We start from the raw sequence: 25,745 nt of genomic DNA, 5'->3' as shown, positions 1-25,745 counted from the left end.
ACCAGGAAACTGAAGGAGATGAGAGACGACATTGAAGGCAAAATAAAGGCGGCAGTCAATGTGGCGGAGGCGCTGGCCACCGCCATGCAGATGCCTCATATTGGCATGGAGAAAAGATTGGAGGCCCAGGGGAGCACGATAAAGGAGCTGGAAAAAGCATTGACGGACCAGAGTGACCAAATCATTGCCCTGGAGGACGAAATCAAAGAAGTTGATGGAAATCCAGGGGAGCCTGAAAAGAAAGGTGGAATCAAGGCGGCAGAATATCCGAATTGTGGCCCTGCCAGAGGGAATCGAGGGCAGTGATCTGGCCGACTACGTGGCCCACATGCTGGGCAACCTAGAACAAAAATCAGTACAGCAGAGAGCAGGCCTTCCAGCCCTCCAAGCCTGTGCCGATCATGTGTCATATCTAGATCAACCGCCCATATTCTTCTATACCCTGCCGCCCATATTCTTCTATACCTTGCCTGTTCATGTGTCTGTCCAGCTAAGTCTTAAAGGTCGCTAACGTATCTGCCTCAACCACTTGGTAGTGCAGGCCACCACCACCCTCTGTGTAAAAAAACTTACCCCGCACATCTCCCCTGAACCTTTCACCCCTCACCTTGAACTTGTGCCCCCTTGTAATTGTCATTTTCGCCCTGGGAAAAAGTCTCCAATTGTTTACCCTATCTATACCCCTCGTAATTTTATAAACTTCCATCAAGTTGCCCCTCAGCCTCCATCTCTCAAAGAACAATCCCAGTTTATCCAATCTCTCCTCATAGCTAATAACCATCATTGCCCTGGAGGACGAAATCAAAGAAGTTGATGGAAATCCCTGTTGGGTGTTGTCTATAGACCTCCGAATAGTTCCAGAGATGTAGAGGAAAGGATTGCAAAGATGATTCTCGATAGGAGAGAGAATAACAGGGTAGTTGTTATGGGGGACTTTAACTTTCCAAATATTGACTGGAAATACTATAGTTCGAGTACTATAGACGGGTCAGTTTTTGTGCAGTGTGTGCAGGAGGGGTTTTCTGACACAGTATGTAGACGGGCCAACAAGGGGCGATGCCACATTGGATTTGGTACTGGGTAATGAACCCGGCCAGGTGTTAGATTTAGATGTAGGTGAGCACTTTGTGATAGTGATCACAATTCGGTTATGTTTACTTTAGCGATGGGCAGGGATAGGTATATACCGCAAGGCAAGAATTATAGCTGGGGAAAGGCAATTATGATGCTATTCAACAAGATTTAGGATGTATAGGATGGGGAAGGAAACTGCAGGAAATGGGTACTTTCGAAATGTGGAGCTTTTTCAAGGAACAGCTACTGCGAGTCCTTGATAAGTATGTACCTGTCAGGCAGGGAAGAAGTTGTCGAGCAAGGGAACCGTGGTTTACTAAGGAAGTTGAAGCACTTGTCAAGAGGAAGAAGAAGGCTTATGTTAGGATGAGGCATGAAGGCTCAGTTAGGGCACTTGTGGAATCAGAGGAGATGGGGAAACGTTAAATGGATATTTTTCATCAGTGTTTACACTGGAGAAAGACAATGTTGTAGGAGAATACTCAGGTACAGTCGACCGGGCTAGATGGGATTGAGGTTCACAAGGAGGAGGTGTTCGCAATTTTGGAAAGTGTAAAAATAGATAAGTCCCCTGGGCCAGATGGAATTTATCCTAGGATTCTCTGGGAAGCCAGGGAGGAGATTGCAGAACCTTTGTCCTTGATCTTTATGTCGTCTTTGTCGACAGGAATAGTGCCGGAAGACTGGAGGATAGCAAATGTTGTCCCCTTGTTCAAGAAGGGGAGTAGCGACAACCTTGGTAATTGTAGACCTGTGAACCTAACTTCGGTTGTGGGTAAAATGTTGGGAAAGGTTATAAGAGATAGGGTTTATAATCATCTTGAAAAGAACAAGTTGATTAGCGATACTCAACACGGTTTTGTGAAGGGTAGGTCATGCCTCACAAACCTTATTGAGTTTTTTGAGAAGGTGACCAAACAGGTGGATGAGGGTAAAGCGGTTGATGTGGTGTATATGGATTTCAGTAAGCCGTTTGATAAGGTTCCCCACGGTAGGCTATTGCAGAAAATACAGAAGTATGGGATTGAAGGTGATTTAGCGGTTTGGATCAGTAATTGGCTAGCTGAAAGAAGACAGAGGGTGGTGGTTGATGGCAAATGTTCATCCTGGAGTTCAGTTACTAGTGGTAGATAGATAGAAAAATACAGCACAGAACAGGCCCTTCGGCCCACGATGTTGCGCCGAACTTTTGTCCTAGGTTAATCATAAGTCCTAGGTGTACCGCAAGGATGTTTTGGGGCCACTGTTGTTTGTCATTTTTATAAATGACCTGGAAGAGGGTGTAGAAGGATGGGTTAGTAAATTTGCAGATGACACGAAGGTCGGTGGAGTTGTGGATAGTGCTGAAGGACGTTATAGGTTACAGAGGGACATAGATAAGCTGCAGAGCTGGGCTGAGAGGTGGCAGATGGAGTTTAATGCGGAAAAGTGTGAGGTGGTTCACTTTGGAAGGAGTAACAGGAATGCTGAGTACTGGGCTAATGGTAATTTTTGGTAGTGTAGATGAACAGAGAGATCTCGGCATCCAGGTACATAAATCCCTGAAAGTTGCCACCCAGGTTAATAGGGCTGTTAAGAAGGCATATGGTGTGCTAGCCTTTATCAGTAGGGGGATTGAGTTTCGGAGCCACGAAGTCGTGCTGCAGCTGTACAAAACTCTGGTGCGGCCGCACCTGGAGTACTGCGTGCAGTTCTGGTCACCACATTATAGGAAGGATGTGGAAGCTTTGGAAAGGGTTCAGAGGCGATTTACTCGGATGTTGCCTGGTATGGAGGGAAGGTCTTCCGAGGAAAGGCTCAGGGACTTGAGGTTGTTTTCGTTAGAGAGGAGAAGGCTGAGAGGTGACTTAATAGAGACATATAAGATAGTCAGAGGGTTAGATAGGGTGGACAGTGAGAGTCTTTTTCTTCGGATGGTGATGACCAACACGAGGGGACATAGCTTTAAATTGAGGGGTGGTGGATATAGGACAGATGTCAGAGGCAGTTTCTTCACTCAGAGAGTAGTAGGGGTGTGGAACGCCCTGCCTGCAACAATAGTAGACTCGCCAAATTTAAGGGCATTTAAGTGGTCACTGGATAGACATATGGATGAAAATGGAATAGTGTAGGTCAGATAGGCTTCAGATGGTTTCACGGGTCGTCGCAACATCGAGGGCCGAAGGGCCCGTACTGCGCTGTAATGTTCTATGTAACCTCCATATCAGGCAACATCCTGGTAAACCTTTTCTGTACTCTCTCAAAATCCTCCATGTCCTTCTGTGGTGACCAGAATTGGACACACTATTCCAAATGTGGCCTCACCAACGTTGTATATAAATGTAAGATCATTTGCGAGCTTTTATACTCAATATCCTGTCCGATGAAGGCAAGCAAGCCATATGCTTTCTTTACCACCATTTCCACCTGTGCTGCCACTTTTAAGGAACTTTGGACCCGCACGCGCAGATCTCTTTGTCTATGCTCCTGATGGTTCTGCCATTTATTTTATATCTCCCACCTGAATTGGATCTAGCAAAATGCATTACCTTGTATTTGTCTGGGTAAAATTCCATCTGCCATTTTTTTCACCCAATTTTGCAGCCGATTTATATGCTGTTGTATTTTCTGACAATCTTCATCACGATCCGCAACTCCTGCAATCTTAGTATCATCCGCAAACTTGCTAATCCGACCACCTGAGGTTTCTTCCAAGTCATTTATATATATTACAAACAACAGAGATCCCAGTATCGATCCCTGCGGAACACCACTAGTTACAGACCTCCATTCGGAAAAACACCCTTCCATTGTTACCCTCGGTCTTCAATAGAAGAACAAAGAAAAGTACAGCACAGGAACAGGTCCTTCGGCTCACCAAGCCTGTGCCGACCATGCTGCCCGTCCAAACGAAAATCTTCTGCAGTTCCGGGGTCCGTATCCCTCTATTCCCATCCTATTCATGTATTTGTCAAGCTGCCCCTTAAACGTTACTATCATCCCTTTCCACCACCTCCTCCGGCAGCGAGTTCCAGATAACCACTAGCCCTGTGTAAAAAAACCTGCCTCGTTCTATGGCCAAGCCAGTTCTGAATCCATCTCGCTAGTTCACCTCTGACCCCGTGTGATTTAATCTTTTGCATCAGCCTGCCATAAGGGACCTTGCCAAAACTTTACTAAAGCCCATGTAGACAACATCCACAACCCTTCCCTTGTCAATCGTTTTTGTCACCTCCTCAATAAATTAAATTAGCGAGCCATGACCTCCCTCGTACAAAACCATGCTGTCTGTCGCTAATAAGACCATTCACTTTCAAATGTGCATAGATCCGATCTCTGAGAATCTTTTCCAGCAATTTCATTATCACTGACGTCAAGCTCACTGGCCTATAATTACCCGGGTTATCCTTGCTACCCTTCTTAAATAACAGGACAACATTGGCTATCCTCCAATCCTCTGGGATCTCACTTGTGGGCAACGAGGAAACAAAGATTTCTGTTAAGAGGCCCAGCGATTTAATCTCGTCTCCCTCATAATCTGGAATAGATGTTGTCTGGCCCTGGGGATTTCTCTACCATAATGCTTTTTAACACATTTCCTCCCTCGTAATAACGTGTTCTCAAGTATTTACATATCCCTCTGAGATACCACCAATCAACGTGTCCCTTTCCTTTGTGAATACCAACGCAAATACTCATTAAGGATCTCACCTACTTCCTTTGGTTCCATGCATAATTTCCCACCTTTGTCCTTGAGTGGACCAACTCTTTCTCCAGCTACCCTCTTGTTCCTAATATATGTATAAAATGTCTTGGGATTCTCCTTAATCCTGTCTGCCAAGGACAAGTCGTAACCTTTTTTGCTCTCCTAACTCCCTGCGTGAGCTCTCTTCAACTTTCCTTGTATTCTTCAAGTGCTTCATCTGTTTTTAGTTGCCTCAACCTACGTATGCATCCTTTTTCTTTTTGACTAGACTCACAATTTCCCTAGTCATTCACGGTTCCTGAATCCTGTCTTTCCTTTTCATCAGCACATGCCTACCCTGCACTCCCATCAACTGCTCCTTAAAAGACTCCCACATGCCAAATATGAATTTACCCTCAAACAGCCTCGCCCACCTAATGGGGAGAGACAGTTTCCCCAGACTGCCAGAGATCAACAGGGCTGACATGTCGCTCCGGCCGAAGCGCATGGCAGGGGAGCAGCAGAAGGCAGCTATTGCCAAGCTGCACAGATACCAGGATTTGGAAAGGATCCTTCGTTGGGCCAGACGGACGAAGGTATGCAACTTGAAAGAACAAAGAACAGGATCAGGCCCTCCAAGCCCTTGCCGATCATGATACCACCCTTGGCCAAAACCCTCAGCACTTCCTCGTGCCGTATCCCTCAATACCCATTCTATCCATGTATTTGTTGAAATGCCTTTTGAACGCCGTTAATGTATCTATATTAATGACGTAAAATCAGAGTCTATCAGGACATCGGGGTGGACCTGGCAAAGCTCAGAGGGCAGAATTTAATCAGGCAAAATTGGCCCCATACAAAAACAAAATTAAATTTGGGATGCTGTACCTAGCCTGGACGCAGAGGAGGTCTTCGACAGAGTCAAGTGGAAGTAACTCATTGAGGTACTGGAGTGGTTAGAGACTTTTACACAGAAGAGAGACGGGCGACCCTGGAGCTACCTTGCGGAAACAAACTCCGACCTCTGCAGGTTAAGAACTTTCTCCTCAAGGAGACAAAAGCATACCCATGGACTACAAGACACACAATGTTAGAGGAGCTATTGGACGCGGGCAATCTAGGGAAGGGAACTATACGGACGACTATTAGAAAAGACACTTTCCCCACTGGATGAAAAATAGGAGGAAGAGCGGAGATGGATTCTTCACTCTGGAGTGAAGAACTGAGCAGCGCCAACTCCACCTCCTCACGCACAAGGCTAAGCCACATGTAGCAGAAAGCAGAATGAGCAGGTTCTTCATGGAGTTGCAGGGCAAATGTGAACGGTGTCAGGGAGGTCTGGCCAACCACGCCCACATGTTCTAGGCGTGCTCCAGACTTGTCGTGTTCTGGGCATCCTTCTTCGAGGCTATGTCCTGGGTCTTGGGGGTTAGAGTGGAGCCGTGCGCAAGAGTGGTAGTATTCGGGGTAGATCAGGGTGGACCAGCTAGATCTATTCATGGGGAAGAGGGCCAATGCCTGAGAATCCTGCTCAGCTGGCGAATAGCAGCACAGTTGAATATTGGCTGGCAAACCTGTCGAATTTCTCCACCTATAGAAGATCAAGATCGTTATTTAGAGGGTCAGAAGATGGCTTCCACACTGCAGGGAGGCCATTTACCAACTTGCTTCAGGATTTGTTTGAGGCCAAGAGCGGGGAGAGGGAAATGCATGGGAGCCTACGAGACTGCAAGGAAGTTGGAGAGGGTGGGGGCGGAGGCCAGAGAGAGAGAGGGAGAGGAGAGAGAGGCCGGAGAACAGCCAAAACAGATATCAGGGGGTCCAGAGCAAGGTCACACGAAACGGAACCTCCCCCCCACCCCCCAAAAGTGAGGTGGGAGGGGGGGGGGGGGGGGGGGGGGGGGGAAGAGAGAGAAAGAGGGGTGAAGAAGAAGGAGGTGGGCCAATGACCGGGGGGAAGAGAGAAGGAAAAGTCACCGCACACATGTAAATAGAATATAACTGCCCACTGTACAATAAGCAACCCAGTAAAAAAAATCTTGAAACAATAAAAGGAAGGCCGGGTGGTGGGGGGGGTTGTTACCAAGGGAAATATCTTGTATATTGTAACCAGTGTACATAGCGTTGTTGAATGTACAGTGTATAAAATGTAAAAACATTAATAAAAACATTTAAAAAGTGAGGAAAATAGTTTTTTTTGTTCTTTCATGGGGTGTGTGCGTTGCAGGCTAGGCCAGCATTCATTGCCCATTCTTAATTGCCCTTGAAATAGTGGCGATGAGTTACCAGTTTGAACTGCTAGTCCATAGTACATCCACAGTGCTGAAGGTAGTTCTAGAATAATCTGCAGTAATAGACTTCAGGATGATATAGACAGGCTGATGGAATGAGCAGGCACACATAGCAGGTACATTTCAACACAATGTGTAAGGTGATACATTGGTTTGAAGAATAAGAGTGTCAATACAATTTCCTCACTTGTTTTGGGGGTGAAATTAATCTAGTTCTGGAAATGTGTCTATCTTACACATTATTTTAACAAATTATATTAAATCCACTATCTCCTCCTTTTGACTTATTTTAAGGTATTCTCACTTTTGGTATTTTGTTCACTTCTTCCATTGTGAAGACAAACACAAACCCTTATTTATCCTGTCTGCCATTTCCTTTTAATCACTATAGCCTCTCATGTGACCAAATTGTTCCTTACTCCTCGCTTTTTCTAAACATATTAATAAAAAAATATTTTACTAAAGGAATCGATACCTCCTACACATTTTTCATATTCTCTTTTTGTAGCTTATTTCTTTCTTTGTAACTTTTTACTGTTCTTTATTGCTTTCCCAATGCGCTACGTTTCCACTTTTTCTTTTAGGGAAAGATATCTGTTGCTTCTCCCTTCATTTTAATCTCACTTTTTCTAAATGTTCACTTGTTCTTTTCATTTTCAGCTCTGAAGGGTAATTACAGAAACAGAAATCATTTTTCTCCCGCCCTGCTCATTCCAGCGATCCTATTTCCAATATCCATCATTTTTGTTAATTTTTCACTGAGTGTTCAGTGGTTCATCTCTAGAACCTCCCTGTACCTTCGTGCAAACTGGTGCTCAACTGCAGACAAACGTTGTTCAGAAACCAAGGTAGAGGATCTGGGTGAGGTGGGGAGATGGTGTTGGGAGGAACTTGAGACACATATGAACATAAGCCAATGGAGAATGAAAACTAGATTGAAGGTGTAAGCTTCCTTTAAAAGTTTTCTTTGTTTAAAGTCAGACCTGGCTCCGTGAGACAGTAGGAAGCAAACTTCTCCATGCTACACAGCGTGGGGCAGTGTGTATGACGCAGCTCTTCACTTCCAAACATGTCAATCATCCAGACACACATGCTGTAAAAGGGAACAAAAAAGAAGTTGAAACTTTGACCATACCACAAGTACAGACCGAGTCACAACCATAACCTAGATTTTGAACCATCCCATATACACCAAAGCAAACGGCCTGTATTTTTTAATGTTTTGACAAACGTCCAGTGTTCTTGGGGATAAGTGGTGAGCAGAATCTGAGAGACAAACTCTGATATGGGGTGGAAGGTGCTTGTCCACTTCTGGAATATCTGATGTTTTTAACCTTGGAAGTGAGGTAGCTCAGGACTGTCTATTATCACCCTTAAAGTCTGTTTGGAATGCCATCCACTCCTGGACAACCTCGAAAATTTCAGCACGAGTTTTAATTTATACCTGGAATGCTGAAATAAACGTGGTTCGATAGTAAAGCTGATAATTATACAATTTGCACAATTTCATAACTGCAGCGAAAAGAATACACCTAAAATCAAGGCTGCAAATGTATAGACAATCTGATTTAAGGTGTTTGCTCGAGATGCAAACCAGTTTTCCCTTCACAAGTATATACTGTGTTGTCAAAAATTATCATTAATGCCCCCTCACATTCCATTTCAAGGAATTAAACATAATTTGTTAATCTCACTTTGAGCAGTTTATGATAAGTAAGGGAGCCAAGTTTTTTTTAAACTAAAGACTACGTTTATTCATTGTTTTCAGCCCCCAATTAAAAAAATTGGTAAGACAGCAGGCAATAGAATTGATGAACAAAGGGTACATGCTAACATCACATTTACATTAACTCTTGAGTATTTAAAGTTGTGAGACACAGGATTGGGAGAACAGGTTTGAGACAGGGTTTCTGAATCACAGAATAATAGTGCAGAAGAGGCCCTTCGGCCCATCCGAGTCTGCATCGATGCATGACAAACACCTGATCTACCTACCTAGTCCCATTTGCCAACACTTGGCTCATAGCCTTGAATGTTATGACATGCCAAGTGCTCATCCAGGTATTTTCTAAAGGATGTGAAGCACTCAGCCTCCACCACCCTCCCAGGCAGTGCATTCCAGACCATCACCACACTCTGGGTAAAAATGTTTTCCTCAAATGCCCCTTAAACCTCCTGCCCCTCACCTTGAACTTGTGTCCCCCTCATAACTAACCCTTCAACTAAGGGGAACAGCTGCTCCCTATCCAGCCTGTCCATGCCCTTCAATCAGGTCACCCCTCATTGAATATATTCAAGACACGGCTAGATGGAGCACTTGGGGCGAATGGGATCAAAGGTAATGGGGAGAAAGCAGGATTAGGCTATTGAGTTGGCTGATCAGCCATGGTCGTGATAAATGGCGGAGCAGGCTCGTAGGGCCAAAAGGCCTCCGCCTGTACTTATCTCCTATGTAACTATGTACCACACTGAGGTAGCAAATTCCAGATTCACAACCCTTTGGGAGAAGTAGTTTCTCCTCAAACCTATTTTAAATTTGCTACCTCTAAGATTATGACCTCTCGTTTTAGAATGCCCCGCAAGAGAAAGCATCTGCTTCACGTCTACTTTATCATACCTTTTTGCATCTTATATAACTCGATTTGATCTCTCCACATTCTTCTGAACCCGAGAGAGTATAAGCCTAAACTGTTCAACATCTCTTCATACGACAAAGCCCTCATCTCTGGAATCAATCTAGTGTCACTAAGGTGAGTGGTAAAGCGAAAAATGCAGAGGATACTGGAAGTCTGCAGAGGGATTTGGATAGGTTAAATGAATGGGCTAGGGTCTGGCAGATGGAATACAATGTTGACAAATGTGAGGTTATCCATTTTGGTAGGAATAACAGCAAACGGGATTATTATTTAAACGATAAAATATTAAAGCATGCCGCTGTGCAGAGAGACCTGGGTGTGCTAGTGCATGAGTCACAAAAAGTTGGTTTACAGGTGCAACAGGTGATTAAGAAGGCAAATGGAATTTTGTCCTTCATTGCTAGAGGGATGAGTTTAAGACTAGGACGGTTATGTTGCAATTGTATAAGGTGTTAGTGAGGCCACACCTGGAGTATTGTGTTCAGTTTTGGTCTCCTTACTTGAGAAAGGACATACTGGCACTGGAGGGTGTGCAGAGGAGATTCACTAGGTTAATCCCAGAGCTGAAGGGGTTGGATTATGAGGAGAGGTTGAGTAGACTGGGACTGTACTCGTTGGAATTTAGAAGGATGAGGGGGGATCTTATAGAAACATTTAAAATGATGAAGGGAATAGATAGGATAGATGCGGGCAGGTTGTTTCCACTGGCGGGTGAAAGCAGAACTAGGGGACATAGCCTCAAAATAAGGGGAAGTAGATTTAGGACTGAGTTTAGAAGGAACTTCTTCACCCAAAGGGCTGTGAATCTATGGAATGCCTTGCCCAGTGAAGCAGTTGAGGCTCCTTCATTAAATGTTTTTAAGGTAAAGATAGATAGTTTTTTGAAGAATAAAGGGATTAAGGGAAAGTGGAGCTGAGTCCACAAAAGATCAGCCATGATCTCATTGAATGGCGGAGCAGGCTCGAGGGGCCAGATGGCCTACTCCTGCTCCTAGTTCTTATGAACCTCCTCTAAACTCCTTCCAATGTCACTACATCTTTCCTCAAATAAGGGGACCAAAACTGTGCACAATACTCGAGGTGTGGTATGAGGTGTGCCTTGTATAGTTGCAACAACACGTCTTTACCTTTATACTCAATTCCTTTTGCTATAAATGCCAACATTCCATTTGTTTTCCTAATTATCTGCTGCACCTGCAGCTCGTCTTCTGTGACTCATGTGCGAGGACACCCAGCTCCCTCTGCATCGGAGCAACCCGAAGTCTCTCCCCATTTAGATAATAAGTTGCCTTTCCATTTTTTTGACCAAAATGCATGACCCGACACTTATCCACGTTAAACTCCATTTACCACATTTTGGCCCACTCTCCTAACCTATCTATATCCATTTGTAAGATTCTTATTTCCTCATTACAACTTATTGTCCCACCTATTTTTGTATCATCTGAAAATGTGGCTATAGAACCTTCTATCCCTGTATCCTAGTCATTGCCTACCCCTGCTCTTTTCTATTATAAATAGCTGGGGCCTAAGAACCGAATGCTGTGGCACCCCAGTAGTTACATCTGCCATCCAGAAAAAGACCCATTTATCCCGACTGTCTCCTGTCCGTCAACCAGTCTTCTATCCAAGCTAATAAGTTTCCCCTAATTCCACGTGATCTCACTTGCAAATTAACCTTCTGTGCGGCACCTTACCAAACGCCTTCATGAAGTCCAAATATACCACATCCACAGCCATTGTCATTTTGCTTGTTACATCTTCGAAGAACTCAAGCAATTTCATCAAATATGATTTGCCCTTCATAAAACCATGCTGACTCTGATGGATAGCGTTTTGCCTTTCCAAATGCCCTGATATTACATCCTTGATAATTGATTCTCACAATTTTCCAACGACAAATGTTAAACTAACTGGTCTGTAATTTCTCACATTCTGCCTCCCTCCCTTTTCGAATAAGGGCGTTACGTTAGCATTTTTCCAATCCACTGGAACCTTTCCAGTGTCCATGGAATTTTGGAATATCATAACCAATGAATCCACTATCTCTGCTGCCACTTCCTTTAACAGCCTAGGATGTAGGCTGTAAGGCCCTGGGAACTTGTCTGCCCTCAATCCCCAGAGTTTTTTGAGTACCGTTTCCTGTTGACGCTGATTGTTCCAAGTTCCACCCTTTCTTTTACCTCTGAATTGCCCGTTTCTATAGGAATGGTACTAGTATCCTCCACTGTGAAAACTGAGGCAAAGTACTGATTTTGTATCTCTGCCTTTCTGTGTGCCCCACTATTAACTCACCAGTTTCATCTTTTAAGGGGCCAACATTCACCTGAGCGACTCTCTTCCCTTTTATGTACCTGTAGAAGCTTTTGCTACCTTTTTCGATATTCTGTGCTAGCTTTTTTTCGTAATTTACCTTAGGTCTTTTAATTACTTTTTTAATATCCCTTTGCTTATGTTTGAAAGTTTCCCAATCTTCCAGCCTGCCACTGGCCTTTGCAATAAGATATAACTTAGTTTTTGTCTTTATAATGTCCTTCACCTCCTTGTTTATGTATGGATGTATTTTACCCCTCTTCCCATCTTTCTTCCTCGTTGGAATATATTTTACTTGTGAGGAATTGAGTCCTTAAACAACTGCCACTACTCATCTGCTGTCTTACCTTTTAGCCTTCCTGCCCATTCTATATGGGCCAAATCTGTCCTGAAGCCTATGTAATTTCCTTTGTTTAATTCCAGAACATGCGGGACTCCACTTTCTCGCCCCCAAACTGAATCTTGAGTTCTACCATATTATTGTCACTACTCCCGAATGGATCCTTAACTATGAGGTCATTAATTGATCCCTCCTCATTACAGAATACCAAATCAAGAGTAGCCTCCTCTCTGGTTGGTTCCCCAACATACTGTTCCTGGAAACAGTCTGTAATGCATCCAATTAACTCTGCCTCCAGGCTACCCTTGCCAATTTGATTCCTCTAGTCAATGTGCATATTAAAATCACCCATTATCATTGCCGTACCTTTCTTGCAAGCTCCCAGTATTTCCTGGTTTAAACTGTGCCCCACTGGAGAACCACTGTATGGGGACCTATACATTACTCCTACCAAGGACTTCTTCCCTTTGTTATTTCTTGTTTCCACCCAGACTGATTCCACATCTTGATCTCCAGGGCTTCCATCATTTCTCGCTACAGCACTGATCTCGTTTCTCATCAACTGGGCTACGCCACATCCTTTTCCTTTCACCCTATCTTTCTGAAATACTGCGTACCCTTGGATATTCAATTCCCAGACTTGGTCTCCCTGTAACCACGTTTCAGTAATCCCCACCAAGTCATAACCTTTTGTTTCTATTTGCACGATTAGCTCATTAAATTTATTATGAATGATAATAATCTTTATTAGTGTCACAAGTAGGTTTACATTAAGAATGACGTTACTGTGAAAATCCCCAAGTCGCCTCACTCCGGTGCCGGTTGGGGTACATAGAGGGAGAATTCAGAATTCCCAATACACCTAACAAGCACGTCTTTCGGAGCACCTGGAGGAATTTGGGATTTGGTCTGGTACCATAACACCATCTTACCTGGATATAGAATGTAACCTTAGCAAGTTTGAAAAGTGTGCCTAAGACCAAATTGAGGGGATTAGAGGCATTCCTAGAATCAAGAAAGCAGAATATTGTGAATGCTAGAAATCGGAAATAAAAATTGAAAATGCTGGAAATACGCAGGGCAGGCAGCATCTGTGGCGAGAAAAAGAGTTTACCTTTCAGGTTGAGAACTATCATCAGAACTGGGAAAATTTGAAATGCAATAGGTTCTGAGCAAAGGGTGGGCTGGAGCAGGACAAAAGCTCTGTGGCATGGTGGGCAGCACGAGAGGTCAAATAACAAGTTCGTCCTCGAGGGCCAATGGGAATGGTAACATTACGGGGACAGAAACAAAGATATCGTACTCTGCAGGTTTCTGAACTCCTTTACTATTTATCTATCCATCTTTATTCACAATCTCTCTTGGCTTTTCGAATCTTCATTGCTTCTTCATTCCCATTTGCTACATCCCACTTGCCTTTCCTTTGCTTTTAACCCAGACTTATTTGTTTCTATTAGCTTTCATTGTGTTACCTTCTCTTCCCATAGCAATATGCCTGTTCCGTATGGTGATATAGTTCGAAGATTGTAGAATTCATATATTAGAAGCATAAATACAACACCAGTCTTGGGTCTATTTTTAATAGAAGTGGTATAAATAGAAGATGTTAAATTTGCAGAATTCTATGTTTAGTTTAATGTGTATAAATTAAATGCATTACATTCTAATTCTTCTATCATGGAACTTTTTGACCTGTAATAATCAAAGCAATCCCTTAATAAATAATTAAAATTGGAGATAAATGATTCCCCGACCTTTGTAGATTCATGGCACAGTGATATAATGGGTGTAACAATTATGGTATTTTCAGCATATCTTCATTAGCAGCAAGAGCAACAGCCAGAAGCATAGATTTAAAGTAATTGGTAGAAAGATTACAGGGGAGTTGGACGATGCTGGAGATCTGGCATTCACTGCCTGAAAGAAGGGTTGAGGTAGAAATAAAAATTATTATTATTCTGATGCAGTATAAATGATTGTTCCTTTCATGATTGGTATTCTTGAGAACTGTCTTGTTGAATGCAAAACAAAAAGCTACGATAGGCATGCCTCTTTTTCAACAAATGTTTCTAATCAGCACAGATACAATGAGCTGAACGAACAGTCTCCTTTCTGTGCTGTAAATCAAATTTTCTACATACCCAGACTGCCACTAATAATAATAATCGCTTGTCACAAGTAGATTTCAATGAAGTTACTGTGAAAAACCCTTCATCGCCACATTTCGGCGCCTGTTCAGGGAGGCCGGTACGGGAATTGAACCTGCACTTGAACCTTGTTCTGCATCACAAGCCAGCTGTTTAGCCCACTGTGCTAAATGTTTCCCACTGTTTCTACAGCATCTTACCTGCCAATTATTCAGGGATGGTTCAGATTTTTTAAAAAACCTTAATTGAAATCATTTTTTGTGCATCAGTGCTTTATTTTGAGCATTCCCCTTCCTTTTCAGTTCTGGTTGCCGTTTTAGTTGTTCTGGTAATTTTATATCTAGATCCAGCAGTGCCCCATTCCCTGTTTGGCAAATACATATCACTCTAGACTGCAGTTCTAAACACACATTGTCTCATTGTATGAGCTCTCCGAGGGGTCCTCCTGCAGTACAGCTATAATATTCTCCTTAATCAGTAATGCTACTCCTCTTACAACCCTTTTACAACCCCCTCTATCTCTCCTGAAGCATCTATATCCTCCAACATTCAGCTGCCAATCCTGCCCCTCCTTGAACCTTGTGTCTGTGATTGCCACAACATCATAATTCCAAGTACTAATAAGTTCATCTGCCTTACCTGCCATACTCTGGCATTGAACAAAATACACTTCAAACCATTGCGTTTGAGCAGACAGGGTGATGTTGTTCTCTTATTATTGTTCTCTATTTCCCATTCAGTCATTACACCTTCTAAGCTAGTGCTCTGGTTCTCACTCCCTTGCCATAATAGTTTAAATCCTCCCGAGTGACTCTAGCAAACCTCCCAGCCAGGATATTGGTGCCCCTCCAGTTTAGGTGCAACCCGTCCTTCTTGTACAGGTCACACCTGCCACGGAAGAGATCCCAGTGGTCCAGAAATCTTAAATCCTCCCTCCTACACCACCAGTTTAGCCACGTATGTCGGGTTCAAATGAGACTCAATATATGCAAAAAAAACTACAGAATTGCTACAGTGCCGAAGACGGCCAATCGGCTCATCAAATCTGTACCGACCCTCTGAAAGATCACCCTACCTAGGCCTTCACCCCCTATTTGCAGTGAAGACCAACACACCATTTGCTTTTTCAACTGCTTGATGCACCTGCATGCTTGCTTTCAGTGACTGGTGTACATTAACATTTCCGAATCTATCCCTTTGTATATTAACATTTCCGAATCTATCAGCATTTCAATAATAGTCAACCCGGCACCTCCAGCGGCAGCATTTAGGAGGAAATCGCACGTTAGGTGGTTCCTGCTCGGGTCTTGAGATTTTAGAATTTAATGCCCGGCTCGGGTCTTGATTTTGTAGAATGTAATGCCACAAAGGTAATTTTTCAACAACTAAATACAGGAAGACAGGAAGGAGGGGATGTTCAAAAACCAAAAGAAAGCCGCTGTGAAGAAGGGGGTGTGCGAAGGATCACCGTCGAGCGAAAGGGTCAGCTCAGCAACTGGAAAGATGGCAGAGGCTGGGTGGGGCTGAACTGTTCAAGGCAGAAAGATGACCGAGATAATGGTTGGGGAGTTTGAAAAGCAGTTTGCGTAGCACATGGAGCATGGAGGTGATGACGAGGGAGATGATGGAGGCAATGAAGGTGCCGGTGGAAGAGGCAATTGACCCGGTGAAGGCAGCGTATCGAGGACTTTGGCTGAGGTGTGGAGCAGGGTGAGAAACTGAAAGGGGTGGAGGACGCCTTGTCGCAACACAGCGATCAGCTCACCTCAACGGGTGAGGAGCTGCAGAAAGTGGTGGAGACCAAAGGTCTGCGGGCAAAGACGGAGGACCTGGAAAACAGATCTAGGCGGCACAATCTGAATGTCGTCGGCCTGCCCGAAGGGGTGGAAGGCCGAGACTGACTGAGTACTTTGCCAAGATGTTGGCAGAGCTTTTGGGGGAGGGAGAGGATCCTAAAAAAGGGATGAGGTCCTAAAAGCAGAATACAGGGAGCTAGGAAGTTAAGAAATTGGACCTCAAAAGTAGTGATCATAGAATCATAAAATTTACATTGCATAAGGAGGCCATACGGTCCATCGAGTCTGCACCGGCTCTTTGAAAGAGCACCCTACCCAAGCACACATCTCCACCCTATCCCCATAACCCAGTAACACACCCAACACTAAGGGAAATTTTGGACATTAAGGGCAATTTATCATGGCCAATCCACCTAACCTGCACATCTTTGGACTGTGGGAGGAAACCGGAGCGCCCAGACGAAACCCACGCACACACGGGGAGAACGTGCAGACTCTGCACAGACAGTGAACCAGGCCGGGAATCAAACCTGGGACCCTGGAGCTGTGACACAATTGTGCTAACCACCATGCTACCGTGTTGTCTGTGATCTCAGGATTACTACCAGTGCCACCTGCTAGTCAGAGTAGAAATGACAGGATATATTGGATGAATACATGGCTGAAGAGATGGTGTCGGGGGGTGGGGGTTCAGATTCCTGGGGCATTGGGACCGGTTCTTGAGGAGGTGGGACCTGTACAAACTGGACGGGTTACATCTGGGCAGGACTGGAACTGATGTCCTGGGGGGTTATTTGCTAGAGCAGTTGGGGAAGGTTTAAACTAATATGCCAGGGGGATGGGAACCTATGCAAGGAGTCAGAGAAAGAGGGAACAAGGACATAAACAAAAGGTAGAAACGTGAATAAGAAAAATGATAGGTGGAGAAACCAAGGGCAAAATTCAAACAGGGAAAAATATTGGGAGCAAGACAAACAATGTGAAAAAGGCAAATTTAACGGCTCTTTAAATGCACAGAGCATTTGCAATAAAGTGGATGAACTAATCGTGCAAATAGATATAAATGGGTATGATATAATTGGGATTACGGAGACATGGCTGCAGGGTGACCAGGGATGGGAACTGAATGTCCCAGAGTTCTCAGTATTTAGGAAGGACAGGCATACAAGAAAAGGTGATGGCATGGCACTGCTGGTTAAATAGGAAATTAACACAGCAGTGAGAAAGGATATTAGCTCTGACAATGTGGAATCTGTATGGGGAGAGTTGAGAAATACCATGGGGCAAAAAACATTAGTGGGTGTCATATATAGATCCCCAAACTACAGTCGTGAGATCGGGAATGGCATTAAACACAAAATTAGAGATGCAGGTAATAAGGGAATATCGGTGACCATGTATGATTTTAATCTTCACGTAGATTGGGCAAATCAAATTAACCACAATGCCGTAGAGGAGGTATTCTTGGAGTGTATACGGAATGGTTTCCTTGACCAATATGTGGGGGAACAAACCAGAAAGCAGGCCATCTTAGACTGCGTACTGTATAATGAGAAGGGAAGCACTGCCAATCTGGCTATACAGACCCCTTGGGGATGATCGACCATAGCATGATAGAAATTTTTATCAAGATGGAGAATGAAGTAGTTGATTCGGAGACTAGGGTGCTGAATCTTAATAAAGGGAACTATGAAGATATGAGGCGTGAATTGGCCTTGATAGATTGGGGAGAGTTACTTAAAGGGATGACAGTGGATAGGCAATGGCAAACATTCAAGGAACGCATGGGAGAACTACAGCAAATGTTCATTCCTGTCTGGCACAAAAGCAGCGGGGGTAAGGGGGCCAATCCATGGCTTACAAAGGAAATTAGAAATAGCATCCGATCCAAGGAAGAAGCATACAGATTGGCGAAGAAAAAGGATAGGTCTGAGGATTGGGAGCAGTTTAGAATTCATAAAGAAGTACGAAGGGATTGATTAAGGGGAGAGTACAGTACGAAAGGAAGCTTGCAGAGAACATAAAGACTGACACTAAGAGTTTCTATAGATATGTGAAGAGAAAGAGATTGGGAAAGAGAAATGTAAGCTCCCTACAGACAGAAATAGGGGAATGTATAAGGGACAAAGAAATGGCTGAGGAATTGAATACATATTTTCATTACGTCTTCACAAGAGGACACAAATCAGATATCAGAAATGTTGGAGAATGAAAGGTTTAGTGAGAGAAAAGAACTGAGGGAGATCAACATTAGTAGATAAATGGTGCTGGGAAAATTGATGGGGTTGAAGGTGGATAAATCCCCAGGGCCTGAGAATCTGCATCCCAGTGTGGTTAAGGAGGTGGCTGTGGAAATAGTGGGCACATTGGTGGTCACCTTCCGGGATTCTATCGACTCTAACTGTCCTTACGGATTGGAGGGTAGCTCACGTCACTCCAATATTCAAAATGGGAGGTAGACAGAAAGCAGCGTATTATAGACCAGCAAGCCTAACATCGGTAGTGGGAAAAATGCTTGAATCCATTATCAAGGCCTTTACTGCGGAACATTTAGAAAGCAATGGCAGGAACAGTCAGTCAACATGGATTTATGAAGGGAAAATCATGCTTGACAAATCTGTTGGAATTCTTTGAAGATGTAACCAGTACAGTTGACAAGTGTATTTGGACTTTCAGAAGGCCTTTAACAAGTCCCGCATGAGAGATTGCTGTGCAAGATTAAAGCACGTGGGATTGGGGGAAGTGTATTGAGGTGGATAGAAAACTGGTTGGCAGAGAGGAAACAAAGAGTAGGGAATAATGGGTCCTTTTCAAATTGGCAGGCAGTAACTAGTAGGGTGTCACATGGATTGGTATTGGGACCCCAGCTATTCACAATATATATTAATGATTTGAATGAGGGAACAAAATGTAACGTCTCAAAATTTATAGACGATACCAAGTTGCGTGGGAGGGTGAACTGTGACGAAGATACACAGATCCGACAGCATGATCTGGACAGGTTGGGCGAGTGGGCAAATCAATGGCAGATGTAGTATAATTTGGATAAGTGCGAGGTTATTCACTTTGGAAGCAAAAACATGAAGGCAGATTACTACCTGAATGGTTGTAAATTGGGAGAGAGGAATGTGCAGTGGGACCTGGGTGTCTTTGTGCACCAGCCGCTCAAGGTAAGCATGCAGGTGCAGAAGGCGGTAAAGAAGGCTATTGGTATGTTGGCCTTCATTGCGAGAGGTTTCGCGTATAGAAGCAGGGATTATACAGGAGCTTGGTGAGGCCACACCTGGAGTATTGTGCAGTTTTGGTCTCGTTCTCTGTGGAAGGAGGTTACCAATGGTGGGTGTCCAGAACCAGGAGCCACAGTCTGAGGATTCAAGATAAACCATTTTGGATATAAGGAGACATTTGTTCACACAAACAGTGGTGAGCCAGTGAAATTCATTGCCACAGGAAGTAGTTGATGCTAAAACATTGAATATATTCAAGAGACGGCTAGATATAGCACTTGGGGAGAATGGGATTAAAGGTTATGGGGATAAAGCAGGATTAGGCTATTGAGTTGGATGATCAGCCATGATTGTGATGACTGGCAGAGCAGGCTTGAAGGGCCAAATGGCCTCCTCCTGCTGCTATCTTCTATGTATCTGTTATATGTATCCCTCCTGGTACGAACTGGATCAGGCTCATCGGTCGTTGAGGCCGAAACCGAAGGCAAATGAGCCACCAAGGGCGGTGATTATTTGTTTCCATAGGTTCCACGTGAAGGAGAAGGTCCTGAGTTGGGCAAAGCAGAAGCGGGAGAGGCAGTGGGCTGGAGCTGGTGCATGCATACACCAGGACTCAACCATGGAGTTGGCGAGGTGGGCAGCCTTTTGTCAAGTGAAGACGGCACTGTATAATAGCCGTGTGCAGTTCGTAGTAGTGTATCGAGCTAAGGTGAGGGGGACTTGCAACTCTGAAGGCTTTTATTTCGAGATGGTGGAAGCAGCAGAGGCGTTTGTGAAGTCAGAAAGACTGGGGTAGAAATGAGAAATGGAACTGAGGATTGGGCTTGGACTGAGGGTAGGGGGGATGGAAGATTGTATATAATGCAATTTTTTATTTCATTTTGTTATGGATGGGATGAGGAATCTAGTTGTGCAGGTCCACAGTTCCTTAAAAGTGGCAACGCAGGTGGCCAAGGTGATTAAGAAGGGGGGGGTTCCGATGGCAACAAAGGAACGTGGCAGGCCAAGCCCAGTGGGCAGGACCTGGAGTTATAATGATGGCAGATAGGAGGAGCGGGGGCAGTGAGGGATCCCCGGTCAGGATAGTTACATGGAACGTGAGGGGTTTGGGGTGGGGGGGCAATGAAGAGGCCGAAGGTGTTTGCGTACCTAAAAAGCTTAAAGGCTGATGTTGTCATGCTACAGGAGACTCATCTGAAGGTGAAAGACCAGGTGAGGGTCAGGAGGGGCTGGATGAGCCATTCGGGGTTCAACAGTAGCTGTTTTGCTTGGTAAGAGGGTGAGCTTCCAGATGGAGAAGATGGTGGCGGACAAGGGGGTATGTGATAGTAACAGAGGCATTGGAGGGGAGGTTGGTGGCGTTGGCAAGTGTATGGCCCTAACTGGAATAATGCAGGATTTGTGAGGAAGGTGCTCGGGGCTCTTCCAGACTTGGATTCGCACAAGCCAACAGTGGGAAGGGATTGGAATCTGGCGCAAGAGCCAAGAATGGATAGGTCGCAACCTTGCCGGTCGCCCAGTCCGGGGGTGGGGGGACTGACTGGGCATCTGAGGGAAATGGGAGGGGTGGACCCGTGGAGGTTCCAGATGAGTTCCAGTGGAGTTTTACAAGAAATTTAAAGACAAGTTGGCGCCGCTGATAGTGGGGAAGTTTGAAGAGGGTGCTGCCACAAACATTGGGAAGGCCTCAATCTCCCTGTTGTTAAAGAGATATAGGCACCCGACGGAGTTTGGGTCCTACAGGTCTATATCGCTACTGAATGGTTTTTTAAAATAAATTTAGAATACTCAATTACTTTTGTTTTCCCAATTAAGGGACAATTTAGCATGGCCAATCCACGTAACATGCACATCTTTGGGTTGTGGGGGTGAAATCCACGCAGACAGAGGGAGAAATGCAAATTCCACACAGACAGTGACCCAGGGCCAGGATTCAAACCCAGGTCCTCCGCGCTGCAGTCCCAGTGCTAACCACTGCACCACCATGCTGCCCTTTGCTATTGAATGTTGACGCAAAGCTACTAGCAAAGGTACTGCCGGCTGGATTGGAGGGATGCCTCCCGAAGTGACAGGGGAGGATCAGACGGGGTTCATGAAAGGAAGGCAGCTATTTTCAAATATTAGGTTATTAAATGTAATCATGACGCTGGCTGACTAGATGCGGAAATGGCATTTGATCGAGTAGAATGGAGGGTTTTGATGGTGGCCCTCGAGAGGTTTGGGATCGGGCTGAAATTTACGGAGTGGGTATGGCTATTATACAAGAAACCGATGGCAAGTGTCCACACAAACAACATGAGTTTGGGGTACTTTGCCCTACACCAGGGGACCAGGCAGGGATGCCCTGTGTCCTCTCTGCTAATTGCATTAGCGATAGAGCCTTTGGCCATCGCTTTAAGGAGCTTGGAACTGTGGAAGGGAATAGTATAGAGGAGGTGGGGGGTGCGGTGCGGGCGGTGGGGGCGGGAGCATAGGGTGTCCACGGAGAACTTATGTTTTTTTAAATAAATTTAGAGTACCATATTAATTTTTTACCAATTAAGGGGCAATTTAACATGGCCAATCCACCTACCCTGCACATCTTTGTGTTGTGGGGGCGAAACCCAGACAAACATGGGGAGAATATGCAAACTTCACATGGGCAGTGACCCAGAGCCAGGATCGAACCTGGGACCTTGGAGTCGTGAAGCAGCAATGCTAACCACTGCACCACCATGCTGTCCGATTTATTGTTAGACATATATCAGAACAGAGTGCATCGGTGACGAACATAATGGAAACTCTCCGAAGATTTGGGTCTTTTTCAGGATATAAATTGAACCTGGAAATGATTGAATATTTTGTGTCCCCCGGCCGGGAGTGGGGGTGGGAGGCAATTAAAATGAATGTGTTGTCCCGATTTTGGTTTCTATTTCAGTGCCTGCCGGTCTTTTTGCTGAAGGCATCCTTAAGGAAGTGGGCAAGTCGGTCACTTTGTTCATTTGAGGGGGATGGGGTATTTGTTATTGTCACGTGTACCGAGGTACAGTGTGAAAAGTATTGTTCTGTGTGCAGCTCAGACAGATCATTCTGTACATGAAAAGAAAAGGGCAAACATAAAATACACAATGTAAATACATATACCCAGTCATCGGGTGAAGCATACAGGAGTGTAGTACTACCTGGTAAAGACGATATGTGAAGAGATCAGATTAATACAAAAGAGATTCGTTTTGGAGTCTGGTAACAGCGGGGAAGAAGTTGGTTCTGAATCTGTTCGTGCCCGTTCTCAGACTTTTGTATCTCCTGCCTGATGAAAGGGGTTGGAAGAACGAACAACCCAGGTGGGTGGGGTCTTTGATTATGCTGGCCACTTTCTCGAGGCAGGGGAAGGTGTCGACAGAGTCTTTTTTTCAATTTAGAGGACCCAATTCATTTTTTCCATTGAGGGGCAATTTAACATGGCCAATCCACCTAGCTTACACATTTTTAGGGTGTGGGGGTGAAACCCATGCAAACATGGGGAGAATGTGCAAACTACACACGGACAGTGACCCAGAGCCGGGATCGAACCTGGGACCTCGGCACCGTGAGGCCGCAGTGCTAACCCACTGCGCCACTGTGCTGCCTGTGTCGACAGAGTCAATAATGGATGCGAGGCAGGTCAGTGTAATGGACTGGGCGGTGTTCACAACTCTCCATAGTTTCTTACGGTCTTGGGCCAAGCAGTTGCTATAACAGGCTGTGATGCAGACAGATAAGATGCTTTCTATGGTGCACCTATAAAAGTTGGCAAGAGTCAACATGCTGAATTTCCTTAGTTTCCTGAGGAAGTATAGCACTGTTGTGCTTTCTTAGTCGTACTGTCAACATGGTGGGCCAAGACAGATTTTGTTGGGGGGGGGAATTTCCCGGTGGGTTAGAAAGAAGAAAGGTCTGTGTTGGGGTTGAGGGCACTGGCAATGGTGCCACTCCAATGGCCATGGGCAAGTACTCCGGGAGTCCGCTGGTGGTGGCAATACTGAAGATTTGGAGGCAGTTGAGGCAACACTTGAAGCTGTGGGATGGATATGGGGAGATGCCAATCAGAGGGAATCGCAGGTTTGTGTTGGGGAGGCTGGACGGGAGGTTTCAGAGATGGGAGGAAAGGGCGGATCAGAGTATTAAAAGATCTGTTCCTGGGGGGATATTTTATGAGGTTGGAAGAGTTGGGGGAAGAGTATGGACTAGGGCAAGGAGAAGGGTTTAGGTACATGCAGCTCCCAGACTTTGCTGGGAAGGAGGTACAGAGCTTTCCGATAGCGCCAACCCCCTAATTGTTGGAAGAGGTATGGACAGCAAGGGGAATGGAGAAAGGGGTGGTGTCGGTGATCTACAGGAGAATTTTGGGGGAGGTTGTTAGACGTTTAGCTGTTGTATAAACAGCCAAAGGTTCTGCTCCTTTTCCACAAACGCCTTTATTTCACTTTAACAGACTCTGCACAAAACTCTATCTTCACATCACCTGACACAAAGGCCAACTGAAGCCTCTTTACATATCAGTGTCAATTATTGGATACTTGACATAAATGAGACGACTAATTGGAGTGTCTCTTAACCCATTACTTAACAGAGGAAGGGGTATCCATGGATGGAATTAAAGCCAAGTGTAAGGAAGAGTTGGGGAGGTTATGGAAGACGGTTTGTGGTGTGATGTGCTCCTGAGGGTGAATGCCTCGACCTCGTGCGTGAGGTTGGGGCTGATACAGCTGTAGGTCGAGTATAGGGCGCACCTCACAAGGGCAAGGATGAGCCGACTCTTTGAGGGAGTAGAGGACATATATGAGCATTGTGGGAGACGCCTCGCAAACTATGTATATGTTTTGCTCCTTTCCAAAGCTGGAACATAGAACATTACAGCGCAGTACGGGCCCTTCGGCCCTCGATGTTGCGCCGACCTGTGAAACCATCAGAAGCCTATCTGACCTACACTATTCCATTTTCATCCATATGTCTATCCAGTGACCACTTAAATGCCCTTAAAGTTGGCGCGTCTACTACTGTTGCAGGCAGGGCAGGAAAGGTATTGTGCGGAGGTTTTCAGTATCATCTCGGGGGTATGACACGCGAACTTGGAACCAGGTCCCCAAGGAGCCATTTTCGGGGTGTCGAACCGGCCTGAGCTGCAGGCGGGTGCGGGGGCAGATGTTTTAGCCTTCACCTGCAGGCGGCTCCTGTTGGGATAGAGGTCAGCTTCTTCATCCTGTGCCTCAGCTTGGCGGGGGGACCTACTTGAATTTCTGACTCTTGAGAAGGTGAAATTTAAGCTGAGGGGAATGAAGGAAGGGTTCTGTAATTCATGGGAACTGTTTATTATGCACTTTCGAGAATTGATTGCCATTGAACATTGGGGGGTGGAATTGGGATTACTGTTGTTTTTGATTGCACATTTTACTGATTGACTTAATTTTTTACTAGGAATGCACGGGTGGATATTTTGGTCTGTATATTAAGGGGGCGTGCTGTTTTTGTTTAGGGGATTGTTCTCAGATTTGTTTTTTGTTTGTTCTTTTGTTGTTTATATGCTGAAATTGTTGAAAATGAGAATAAAAAAAGATTTTTAAAAAATACTCTTGTCATTCTGTTTTACTACCGAAGTGAATAAATTCAACCTTGTTCTCGTTTATACGACATCTACCATGTATTTTCTCACTCAACTTGTCCAACATCTTTGAAGCCTCTTTTACATCCTCTTCACCATTCACATTCCCACCTAGTTTTGTGTCATCGGAAAACTTGGAAATAATACATTTGGTTCCCCCATCCAAATCATGGATATATTGTGAATAGCTGACGCCTATGTACTGACCCCTGCAGGACCCCACTAGTCACCACCATTCACCTGAGGAAGGAGCAGCGCTCTGAAAGTTTGTGATTCGAAACAAACCTGTTGGACTTTAACCCGGTGATGTAAGACTTCCAACTGTGCCCACCCCAATCCAACGCCGGCATCTCCACATCACAACTCTGAAAAAGACCTACTCTGTTTCCTACCTGCTAACCCATTTTCAATCCATGTCAGTATATTACCCCAATCACATGAGCTTTAATTTTGCAATCTTTTATGTGGGACTAAATGCACCATATCCATTGGTTCTCCTGATCTCTTTTGCTAACTGTATTCTGAAAATCTCCAGGAGGTTTGTCAAATATGATTTCTCTTAAATCCATGCAAAAGGTGACGACATAAATTCTGGCCAGGATTCTGAAAGGCTGCAAAGAGTAGCAAGATGAGCAAT

The 25,745-nt window shown here is 44.8% G+C and overlaps 1 protein-coding gene across 1 annotated transcript in view; it reads right to left on the bottom strand.

Moving 5' to 3' along the window:
* Nucleotides 1–25,745, bottom strand: part of acad8 (acyl-CoA dehydrogenase family, member 8) — a 121,672-nt gene that overhangs the window by 53,719 nt on the left and 42,208 nt on the right. The window contains exon 4 of the mRNA XM_038779033.1: nt 8,013–8,122. Coding sequence (XP_038634961.1) covers nt 8,013–8,122 — 110 coding nt within the window. The remainder of the gene's footprint in view (nt 1–8,012; nt 8,123–25,745) is intronic.

The sequence above is a fragment of the Scyliorhinus canicula genome, chromosome 19 (assembly GCF_902713615.1).
Source record: "Scyliorhinus canicula chromosome 19, sScyCan1.1, whole genome shotgun sequence".
NCBI classification, from domain to species: domain Eukaryota; kingdom Metazoa; phylum Chordata; class Chondrichthyes; order Carcharhiniformes; family Scyliorhinidae; genus Scyliorhinus; species Scyliorhinus canicula.
Note: the sequence above shows the minus strand (reverse complement) of the source record. Positions and strands in the feature narration are given on the sequence as shown.